Genomic DNA, 12,273 nt, shown 5'->3' on the forward strand with positions numbered 1-12,273 from the left:
GATTTTTGGACAGTGGGTTCAGACGTATGGTTCTTCATTTTTACCATTCATATTGTCAACTGGAGGTCTATGTTGGGAGAAACAACCTAAACGAAAAGATGAAAGTATTTTCACACAACACAAAACCTGCAGTGGTGTTTTCATCGTTGTGAAGTCGTTCACCGTTGGATCGGGTTGATTTTTGGACAATAGGTTGCATGCGTATGGTTCTTCATTTTGACCGTTCGGATCATCAATCATTGGTCTAGTTTGGGAGAAAAAAGTCTCGCATCAGCAACTCTATTTTGGAGAAGTTATAGAACGAGATGAGAATTAGAAAATAAGTTTAGGGGTTTTGGAGCATGTGTGAGTGTTGGGATGTACCTTAGTATGTGATTGATGAGCATGAGAGTAGAAGATAAGGTCTAATTGTTGTACCTAGTAAATCCTGGTGCTATTTACGGATATGTGCTTCCTTTTGCCTTGTTTGCATTGGAGGTTATTCGGGTATTGAGCCTTCCTTGTGGGGAGGTGAAGGTGTCTTCCTTGTCCTTGTGTGGCAGGAATACATGTTCTTTATCTGGATTGCGACTACTCGAATGTATCTATATAGGGAATCTACATATGGGGCTGTAGGAGCGGCTAGAGTTGGTAAGGTAGGGTACATGAGTGTGTCTGATTCTTTCCACTATGATGTTTATGGTATGGTGATGCTCATGGTGTTTTCATAACTGGGATAATCATGATGGTGGTGTATTTATGATGGTGATCATGGTGGTTGAGATGCTCAAAGTGTTGCTTTGTGATAACGGTGTTACTATAAGAGTATAGTAAGTAGTTAGCATAGGTGCTAAGGAGTGAATAGACCAATAGTCTATGTTCAAGATGTTGCTGATTACATAAAGGGTTGGAGATCGAGGATCAATGATTGAGTAATTCGTTTGATTGATTTGTTATGTTAGAGGATTAAGAATCCTATTATTATTACTATTACATATATGGTGTTTGATTATTGTTGATTTAATCAGTATGTTTATATCATGTTATTGTGATTATTTTACCGGTAACTTACCCATACATGTTTGTGTGTGTGCATGTGAATGCGATGATCGTATAATCTATAATGTTATACAGGAATATATGATATTGCAGCTGTTCCAAAATATTATAGGTTGGTGAAGATGATGTCTTGAAATTATATAACTAGTAATGGTTTTAAATTATAATTAACTATAATTCATTAAATAATTACAATTTTTTAAAATTTTATTAATTAATAAATATTTAGGTTATAAAAAGTAATTGCCACTAAGTCAATGATAATAACGATGTGACCCCTCTTTTAAGAAAATGGAATTAACAGCTTTTAAAACAGAGAACAAATTAAATTCCATAAATATACTCAATGAAAAAATAATAATTTAAACACAGAACAATGATAGATTTTAATTCGGTTGTTAAGATTAAAATACACTGATTGATGGGTCCCATGATCATCATTATGGGTTAATTTAATTTAATTAAAAACAATATTTTTTGTGATTATTGTGTCCTACTCTTATTATACTAATTGACGTTATTCATGCATGTCCATATTTAAAACTACACTTGAAGCTTTTTTGTTTTCTCTATTTTTTAAATTAAATGATTATTTTAAATACTATAATTTATTTTTAAAATAGGTAAAACAAAAGAATAATAGTAACGTAACCTACTTTTATATTTATTTGACAGAAAACATAAAGATAAAATAATTATAAAAGTATAAATTTTTGTATTTAAAAAAAAAGTAAAAAAAAAAGAAGATAATATCAAATAAAAATAAAATATTTAAATGTATGAAAAAATCCTCATATATATATGTAATCATTTTAATACAAGTAGGGAACGGTTAAAGAGAGCGGAAGGCGAGTATTTGGGGCCGCCGCTGATATCTTTTTCTTTTTAACGATTATTAAACCTATCCAACATTAAAATTAAAACTATATTTAAAAAGTAAACATTTGATATACAAGAATAGAATACAGCACAGCACTTATATCTTTTTTTAATAGACTTAAATATGATTTTATTAAAAACAATTTCTGTATTTTCTTAATTAGTGTGGTCTAGTAAAAGAATTCTTAAATTTAACATTAATTTGAATTATCAGATAACAAACTAAAACAATTGAATAAACTAAAACCGATCCAGTTCATTTGGATGTCGGCGTAACTTAGTTCTTATGAAATAACAATTCAAAAACCATATAAGCCTTTTCTACACAAAAAATTGTTCACTGTATAAAGATTCTCAATCCCTTTCCTTCTCAAGCTCGCTTTCTATTTCTTGTGTTGTGAGTGGACACGAATGGTCGACGCTGGATTCCACGATGGTGAATGTTATCTTCTCCACCATGAAGGGATAGCGCGTCATTCATGGTTTGTTCATTAACCATTTTCCTTTTGTCCTTCTGTAGTTGCCGTTCTTTTCGATCGGGTCTCATAATTTGGTTTTCGAAGCTTTTCACGAACGGGTTTATTCCTAGGAGGTGTCGCTTGTTGTTCCTGTTTTTCTTTTATCTTCTGAGATCGGTGTTCCAAGATCTGTTCCCAGCGCTCCCCTTTTGATGTTGTGTGTTTTGTTTGGACTTTAAATGCTTGAAATTTATATTAGCCCAGTAGACCCATCTTCGTAATATTTATTTGCCTTTCACTTCACTGCGTGGTTTGGTGGGTTTTTGGCTCTGTTGATGGATGTTGGGATTTCTGCGGCAGCATTGACGAGACCGGTTTACTTTTTGTGACTTTTATTAGATAACTGGAGTCTTAAAAGCACTTGATTGTGGTTATGGTGTAATTTCAAAACTGTGCATTTGCCCCATGTATGATCTTTTAAGAAAAAGAGTTTCAGGGTAATCTCCGAGTCACTCTATTTAACACAGTATCCACTATTGGTGTTGCTGAATCTTATTAAAACATTTGAAAATTGGTTTACCTCACTTTTTATTTAATTAGTTTTGACTTCAATACATTTTCTTCAATAGTAATGATTATGCTAAAAAGAGTGTATCAGACACTGTTGCCACACACCTCAACTTCTGATTTTGTGATTTTTGAAAAAATGAGTGCAGAAATTAAGGATAGCGGCTGCTAATAGACAACAAGCTTCCATTGAAATGGGGGAGTTCTCCCATGACGAGTATGTAGCTGTCAGTGAATCAACTTCCACCAGGGCAAATCACTCAAGTAAAGTTTCACTTCTTCCTCTTGTCTTTCTCATCTTCTATGAGGTTTCAGGGGGGCCTTTTGGGGTTGAGGATACTGTGCAGGCAGCTGGTCCTCTGTTAGCCCTCCTTGGGTTCTTGCTTTTCCCATTAATATGGAGTGTTCCTGAAGCTTTGATCACGGCGGAGATGGGTACCATGTTCCCTGAAAACGGTGGTTATGTGGTTTGGGTTTCCTCTGCTCTGGGGCCCTATTGGGGGTTTCAGCAAGGTTGGATGAAATGGCTGAGTGGGGTGATAGACAATGCTTTATACCCAGTTCTATTTCTTGACTATCTGAAGTCAGCAGTCCCAGCTGTAGGTGGTGGATTGCCTAGAGTTGCTGCAACATGGGCTCTGACTATTGTGCTCACTTACTTGAACTATAGGGGTATGGTCATTGTGGGATGGGTTGCTGTTTGTTTAGGGGTTTTCTCACTCCTCCCTTTTGTGGTTATGGGATTCTTGTCAATTCCCGATCTACAGCCTTCAAGATGGGCTGTGACAAACCTCAATGATGTTGATTGGAATTTGTATCTGAACACTCTATTTTGGAATCTTAACTATTGGGATTCCATAAGTACTCTTGCTGGAGAAGTGGAAAATCCAAAGAAAACTCTTCCAAGGGCTTTGTTTTACGCTGTGATTCTAGTAGTTCTAGGGTACTTCTTTCCTCTCCTAATAGGTACCGGTGCTGTTCCCCTCAACCGGGATCTTTGGTCGGATGGCTACTTCTCAGATGTTGCTATGATCATAGGAGGGGCATGGTTGAGATGGTGGCTTCAGGCTGCCGCCGCCATGTCAAATATGGGAATGTTTGTTGCTGAAATGAGCAGTGATTCTTTCCAGCTACTAGGGATGGCTGAGAGAGGAATGTTGCCTGAGTTCTTCACCAAGAGGTCTCGCCACGGAACACCTCTAATAGGAATACTCTTTTCAGCAACAGGTGTGATTATACTGTCATGGATGAGCTTTCAAGAAATTGTAGCTGCTGAAAATTTCTTGTACTGTTTTGGGATGATTCTGGAGTTTATTGCATTCATTCTGTTAAGGATCAAACACCCCAATGCATCTCGCCCTTACAAGATAGCAGGGGGAACAGCAGGAGCAATTTTGCTCTGTATCCCTCCCACTATACTGATTGGTGTTGTGTTGTTTTTCTCCTCCCTTAAAGTAATGTTTGTAAGCCTCATCGCTATTGCAATAGGCCTTGTGTTGCAGCCTTGCCTCAAATATGTGGAGAAAAAGAGATGGATGAAGTTTTCCCACAGTTCTGAGCTCCCTGATCTTGGCAATCTGGATGAGAATCGCTCTTTGGTGTATTGATCTGTCTTGTTTCTATATTGTGAAGTAGATTTGGTCTTCAGGTTCTTCAAAGAAGCTAGTTAAGTTCAAACCATGAGAGGGCAACTTTGTATCCAACACCTTTGGTAATTTATCTGGTTGTCTATGATTTTAGTTTGATCAATAGATAGATGAAGTGGTAGTTAGAAACTTGGAAGCTATACTTTAAAATTTCTTTGGAAAATCAGTTATTTGTTTATAAGAAGATTCTGTTATCATTTGAAGAGGGAGAAAAATAAGATTGAGACGTTTTTCTTTAATTTTAAATTGTTTGGTAGAGAAGCTAAATCATGAATCCGTTCCTTTACAGCTTTTTTAGATTTATTGGTAGATGTGCTTTTTGTAAAAAACTTGTAACAGTAATAGTATTTTTATTGAAGAATTTATTAAACCTATTTGCATTTTTTTATTATTCATTTCATATTTCCTTTCTGTTATAAAAATTGTTGTATTAATTTTAAGTAGAAGTTACAATTTTTCTTTCAAAAATTCATTTCCGATACTTTATGAAATTATTATTATTGTTGTTTTGATTCACGTAGGTATATGTCACTCGCGACCAGTTCCATTCGCCTTATTCTTTTCTCTGTTCAAAAGATACTAAAGATTGGATTTGATCCAATCGCATAAAAAGCCACTGTACATTAGACATGCTAATACGAGGATAGTATGGTCCTCTCCCATTGAAATAGAATCTACGAGAGGATAATTAAGTTAGAGAAATAAAATTAAATAAACTTAGAACATCTACAATGCAGCTATTTATTTGTGTTGTTTAATTTTAATAAGCGTCGATTGATAAAAAAAAGAAAAAAGAAAATTCTGGATGCTCTTGCTATTTATTTGCGGAAGAAATTGAGGAGATTTTTTGCGCAAGCCAGTTCTCAAAAATAAGATTTCTGGAGTAAAAAACAAAAAGCCTTCGTAATGGGAAGATAGATTTTTTCTTTTCCGGTAAAAAATATTTTTTTTTTCTAAATTGCCTGTCCTAAATACATGCTTAACCAATCAACGTTTGGTTTTCGTGAAAAAACTAATTAATTTTTTTAAGTTGTTTAATAAGAAAAGATAAGTATTTTTTTGTATAAAATTAAAACAGAAACTTATTCAAAATAACAACTATTTCAAATAAAAAATGGATATATGTTCTTTTATATAAAAAACGTAAAATCATGTGCTCCTATTATCATACTTTATTATCCATCAATTAAAAAAAATTATACAGTGGATTAAAAATATTATTTTCTTCATCTCTTTAATATTTATTTATTTTTATACTGTTAACTATTATGTAAGAAATATACTTGTGAAAAGTAATTAATTGTAAAGCTTACCCCTAAAAAGAGTATGGTTTTTTTTATAAAAACGACTTTTTAATTCATGTGGTAACTTTTGGTTTTAAAAAAAAAATCAATGTGAAACAAATAAATAGGAACCAATTTTTTTATCTGAATTATTTCTTTTATAACCAGGGAAAACACTAGGCCGGAAGCTATTCATATATTTATTACATTAACATACATATAATTTTATATTTTTTTATCAGTAATTAATTGAAAATAGAACAAATATAATATATATATATATATATATATATATATATATATATATATATATATATAATTCTGTAAATGTAACATTAAAAGAATTATGTAACCATTATTTTAAAATGAAAAATTATTTAATTATTTTTGAAATAAAAAAAAACTATATTATACATTGGATAAATAAAGCATTTTTTTATAAATTAAAGAGTAAAGTTATTCAACTAAAAATTAATATCAAAAGAAATTATGAATAATATATCTTCTATATACTAAAAAAACACGTCAGCTTCCCTATATTTACATTTTTATTATATATATATATATTACAATTTTATTAATTTTATGAGTGACTAAGTAAAAAATACAAAATAACACCGTTTAACATATACATATTTTATAAAAATAATATTAAAAAATAATGCAAAACATAATTTTTAAAAAGAAAAAACTATTAAGTTATTTTAAACACAAAGAAAAATTATTCAATCATTATTTACATTGAAAATGATTATTTTGATTGCATGTGGGATACGTTCCATATGACTTAAGTTGAGGTAAGTTTCACTCAACTTAGTTTTAAGTGGACTTGTCTAATTTGGTACAAAGTGGACAATACCCTATTTAGCTCAAAAAGACTCAATTGACTTTATCTAAGTTGAGTCTAATCTTACCTAATTAGAGGTGATTTCAACTTAATTCAATTTAAGGTAAACTTGACTTAACTCAATTAAAACATGATTCAACTTGGTCTAATGGAGTTTTAACTCTACACAATCCATTTCGATTAGACGTGAGTTTGAATTGATTTTACTTTTCTTAACATGAACTTAACATGTTTAAACCTGATGTTGGCCTAAATTGACTACACTAACTTGGACCTAACTTGAATAACCTAATTAGGATTTTTTTTTTCACACCATCATAGTCTTTAGAAAGCTTTTATCCAGAATAGAGGTGTGATGAGTGCTTTCGAAAAAATATATTCGAAATTGTTTTGGTGTATTATAGAAAGTAAAATGCATTGATGGAGTACATGAAGAGATTTTATGGAATATAGAAAAAAAGAACTCCTACTTAACTTTGAATCCGATCCAATCTTTGAAACTAACTCGTATAGATGGGTCTATGAATTAATCCGAACTTTTTTATTACCATTTTAATTCAAAGAGTTTGTTCTTATGTGTATTTTCTTGTCTCAAACTTCTTTTAACCTTAATCCACATGAATATGAACTTAACATTGCTAACGAGATCAAATTAATTGGTTTACATGTTTATTAATTAAAGAAAGAGAGAGAGATAACTTTCTCAAAATTATCTTTTCATTACATCATATCACATTATCGTATGACTTGTTATGTTTTTCATTATTTTTCTTCTTATCAAATAGGTAATAATATGATGATATACATTTACATTTGATATATATTATAAAGATAAAATAGTTATAAAAAATTAAAGTATATATTTTTTATAAATAAAAAATAAAAAATTAAAAAGATAATAAAATAAATATAAAAAATTTATGTATATCAAAATATCATTTATATATCAAATAATTCATTGCCCAGTTTTTATTTCATTTAACATAAAATCCTAATTGAAGCATTTCAAAATTATATGAAAACGCGGCTATTTAACTTTCAGTAATAAAAATTTAAATTTGCAAAGTAATATAAGAAATAGTTTAACAATTTTGATTTAAATTATTTAACGCCTTTTCTAGTCACCTTGAGTTTAAAAAATCACTTAAAGACAAAAAAAAAGAAAAATAATAAACTTCAAAATTTAAATACTCGCGCAAAGTTAACCGCTTAATGTCAAAATCAATCTGAAACTGTGTCAATAGAGATGAAGAGGACGGGAAAGAAAACCAAACCAACGGTGGCAGATCTCCTGAAAACACCGTCGCCGGTTGCTTCACCGGAGGCGGATTCTCCTGCTATTTTCACGAGGGTGGCTTCCACCTCCAAGCGAGCGAAGAAAGTTACTCTGGCCACCAGCTCATCTCCACCTCGCAGTCACAGAGCTCCGAGCAACATCTCCGACCTCAGAAACTTCACCTCTTCCGGAGTCGACGATCTCAAGCGTCGCATCGATTACTCTCACTCCGAGTTCCTCAAGGATCTCGAGGCATCTAACTCACGTCTCCACAAACGCTTCAAGGTTTATTTTCTAGAGTTCTCCTTCACTTTCTCACAAACGGCATAACATCGCATTTCTGAGATCCCTTTAAAGAAGGCGCTACGAATTTCTTGAACTGTCAGTTAATAAATTCTCCGGTGGTTGATCGGGAAACAAATGAAACAGAAAATGTGTTAAGCAACAGAAAGTATTCAAGGACTAGAAAATGTGAAAAGTAAATTTGGATTCTGAGATTTAATTCAAACAGATTGTTATGGAGTATTTGCGTAATTACCTCTGTTTTGGTTTTGTTTGATTTCAATAGCATGCACATTGCCTCTAGTTTAGGAGAAAATTGAAACAGCACAAATGGAAAAGGAAATCTCAAGATTAGCCCTGTATGGTTATATTTGATCCACATTAGGAAACCTGAGAGTCGCTAATTAATTTTAATCGTAGTAAACTTTTGGATTAACTATTAATAATCACTTATTTGTTTCTATTTTGAAAATTTAGATGCAGACTCAAGCATACCAGCAAGCAATGGATGAAGCAGAGAAGGAATACAAAAAGGTTTCTGAACGGATAACGGAAAGCCGAGATGCAATGAAGGTGTCGTTTCCTTCACTGTCGCTTTAAACTATCGTTTGGAAACATTGTAAGAGTCTAATGGTTCTTTTTCAGGCTTCTTACGAAGAATTCATGCTGGACGCACAGGCTAGCGCATCTCGTGGTATGCATAGTACAATCAATTCCAAAAAGGCTTTTATTCTCATTCATCACAATATTTGAGATGTTGTTTTGTTCAACATTTTTGTATTTAAATGTCGTTTTTGCGGAACTTCATTAGCCAGATAGTGATTTTGATTTCAAAATTTCAGCATGCAAAACTTCTATCGTTGAGCTTTCGCAGTCGTTTGAGAAGGCGATTGACTCTCTTCGAAAACGCTATGGAGTTTCATCAAATTAATCATCTAACTTGGTGGATGCTTGCTCAGTTGCTCACTGATTGATTTAAGGTAAACTTCTACTCTTTGACGTCTTTCATGGTCTATGGGATTGCGAACTGCTCGCTCCGTATTCATTCTTCTAGCGTTTAAGCCACGAATGACAATTTCCTTGAATGATTTTATGTATGTTCTGTTGACAATTGAAATATTCACAGGGTAGCATTTATCACAAATAGTTTTAAGAATGGAAGGGGAGCAAAATCAATCGTCCCTTCCTAAACTTATGGAATGATAAATAATTTCAATAAGCTAGAAATAGAACGTCACATAGAATACTTTTTTTTTTTGCCTTCTACAACTTTCTCTTTCTCTCCCGTTTAGTGGGCTATTTTATTACACTTTTTTTTTTCATTCTTCTTCTTACTTTTCTCTTAAATTGTAAAATAGTTGATCAAGAGTAGGTCTTTTCTTATTGCAACATAAAAGTAAACGAGACACATAACATGCCAAATTAAATAGATAAACACGACCTAAATGAAACGAATAATATCTAATAATTGAGATTAAATAATAAATAATCATTATTTTTTTTGTTTCTGGTTTCATCCATTGCATTTGTTTTATTTTAATTGTGAAACACTGTGGTTAAACAACACCTAGAAGGCTAATCATCCTAAAATAGGAAACTTGTGGAAGTTAGTGAAAAATGCAGAAATGACTAAAAAAAAAAAGTAGCATTCTTATTCAAATCAGATTTTAGTATATGTTTTGAGGTTGACGTCCACTTATTTATAGTTTATTAAATTTTGTGATTTTTCTCTAAATTTTGGTTTAGGTGATGGATTTATGCAATAGACATCTATTTTTTTATAAAAAAAACTGATAAAATACTTGATCCATTATTAAAGTCGGGTATAAAATTGTAGATAATTCCACTGGTCAAAGTGACAATAATTGGACAAGAAGCCTCGTCCTTTACAACTTTTCGGCATCCTAGAATAGTATACGGTGTTGACATAGAGCAATATAGAGAGAAAACAATCCTATGTAAAAAATTGTAAATCACCTTAAGCATGTCGTGAGTATATATGTATGGTATATTGTAAAGACCAATATGCATATAGTGATTGTTCTAGCTGCTTAATGTCAATTTTGTCAATTAGAAAATTCTTCTAGCCACCACTTCAAGTCAATTAGCAAGTTTTGAAATAAATAAAAAAATATTTGAATTCACATATATCAAGAGATATTAATTATGTTAAATTTAATTAAATCCCTAATATCTTTCCTAAAGTATCATTGTTATTAATTATGTATAGATAGATGACAGAGATGCATATACATTAATTAAAATTACAGTATTTTAGAAAAATATAAAAAATAAATAAAAAATAAAATGTATGTTTTCTTGAGTTAGATCATGGTCCAGGTATATGTTTTCGGAGGACGACATCTGAACAATTTGATACCAATGAGTTACGAGAAAAAATCATATATAAGATGAAGATATATTTTTTAACTTGAAACCTTTAAAAATTGATTTTTATATATTAAGTTAGACATCTCTATTGAATACAAGACTTTTAACTCTTCTTGAATTCTTAAGATATCATGGAAATAAGCGGAGACATATTGTAGAAGATGAAGCATTTCTCCTTAGTTGTGCTTTGATTTGTTGATGGAGAGATCTTTGGAGAGAAGTTGTGTGAGAAGAGTGAGATCTGGTGAAGAAGGGCTTGAGGAAAGAATTAATGCTTAAGGATGAGGGGATGTCATTTGGGTTAAGTATCTCGTTTTGGGAAGACTAGAAATTGGTGAGGGAGACATTTGGGTAGAGGATCAATGCTTATAATTTCCATCATGAATGATCTACAGTCTAAAGTTAGAAATTGATCAAATTAATGGTATAAGGAAATGGACAAGTTTTGGATTCTGGAGGACGATATTCACCGTGGGAAAGGTTGGAGGATATTCTCCCGCGGCCTACACATTAGGTTTTCATTGTTTGAGATATGTTTAGACATCAGTTTACATTTTTATAAAGAAAGTTCACTTCAATGACAAATGTTGACGAAAAAAATTGAAACATTGACATAAACTTGAGTTTGCATCCCTCTCAAGCGGTTCTTGAATTTGCAATTAATACCGTTTTGCAAAGTTTTACGAGTCACGGTCGTTGATATTTGAATTAGGCTGTGGACAATTGTGGCTTTGATGCTAGTAAATTTGCCAGAGCAGATAAGCTCTGTTTATAGATTCCCTATACTACAGAGAACTCTTTGGCATATCTCATTAGTAATTGCGGCCATCTTAGGGCGCGCAAGCTAAGCCTCTACACCCAGTTGAATAATATCATTATAGTAATGCATTAAATGTTTAAACTTTATGTATAAGTGGTCTTGAACGGTTAACAGAAATGAAAAACACAAGCCACTCGTATTTGAGTATATGATATAAGTGCTGGATATAAAGATAAACGTGCCTTTTATCTCTTCCATTCAGAGTGTATTTTTTTTTTTGTCACAGAAAAAATTCGGGAAACTTTAAAAACTACTTCTGTTCTAATTATATATGCAAAAGTATACAGATGATTGATATGATTAAATATAATTTATTTCCTCATTATATGACGGACGACGTTTTAGTTGAGTATTTATTGGTGGTCCCTTTTCTTAGAGTTTGATTTTATTAATTTTGCTGTGTAAATAATTAATACACATGATTGAAGAACTCACTTTCCTTATTATTATGTGTTTGTTGAATATCTATTGTGGGATTGGCGTGCGATTATAGTTAATTTGTTGTGTAAGTAATCAAATTTTTATTGAAAACTTCTTGTGACAAAATTGCCTAAATAAATATGCTAAGCGAAATCGTACACATATAGTTTAGTGTGCCAGTTCTAGTGGCTAGTGTTATAGATTAAGTTGCTAATATATGCCAATCTTATCCCGTAATATTAAGAGCGTTTTATTGCACGGTTGGGACCTAAGCAATACTTGCACACTATCCAATGTATTTTCTTACATAAATATAAATTTGAACTGACATAGGCTCTTATTTGTAATTATTATTGAATTTATTGA

General features: G+C 31.9%; 2 protein-coding genes across 2 annotated transcripts; both read left to right on the plus strand.

Annotated features, from left to right (window-relative positions):
* Positions 1 to 2,213: 2,213 nt before the first annotated feature.
* LOC108334571 (probable polyamine transporter At1g31830) lies at positions 2,214 to 4,855 on the plus strand. The gene is made up of 2 exons (XM_017570428.2): positions 2,214 to 2,399; positions 3,092 to 4,855. Exons 1-2 carry the CDS (start codon positions 2,397 to 2,399, stop codon positions 4,547 to 4,549), a joined length of 1,461 nt encoding a protein of 486 aa, XP_017425917.1. The 5' UTR covers positions 2,214 to 2,396; the 3' UTR covers positions 4,550 to 4,855.
* A 3,076-nt stretch (positions 4,856 to 7,931) lies between these two features.
* Positions 7,932 to 9,539, plus strand: LOC108335177 (uncharacterized). The gene is made up of 4 exons (XM_017571130.2): positions 7,932 to 8,279; positions 8,754 to 8,849; positions 8,922 to 8,970; positions 9,119 to 9,539. Exons 1-4 carry the CDS (start codon positions 7,965 to 7,967, stop codon positions 9,205 to 9,207), a joined length of 549 nt encoding a protein of 182 aa, XP_017426619.1. The 5' UTR covers positions 7,932 to 7,964; the 3' UTR covers positions 9,208 to 9,539.
* Positions 9,540 to 12,273: the final 2,734 nt, after the last annotated feature.

Source organism: Vigna angularis, chromosome 10 (genome assembly GCF_016808095.1).
Source record: "Vigna angularis cultivar LongXiaoDou No.4 chromosome 10, ASM1680809v1, whole genome shotgun sequence".
NCBI classification, from domain to species: Eukaryota; Viridiplantae; Streptophyta; class Magnoliopsida; order Fabales; family Fabaceae; genus Vigna; species Vigna angularis.

Coding starts and splice junctions, on each gene's coding strand:
- LOC108335177 (XM_017571130.2), top strand. CDS start 7,965: ATGAAGAGGACGGGAAAGAAAACCAAACCAACGGTGGCAGATCTCCTG. Junction 8,280..8,753: donor GTCTCCACAAACGCTTCAAG/GTTTATTTTCTA, acceptor TTGAAAATTTAG/ATGCAGACTCAAGCATACCA. Junction 8,850..8,921: donor AAAGCCGAGATGCAATGAAG/GTGTCGTTTCCT, acceptor GTTCTTTTTCAG/GCTTCTTACGAAGAATTCAT.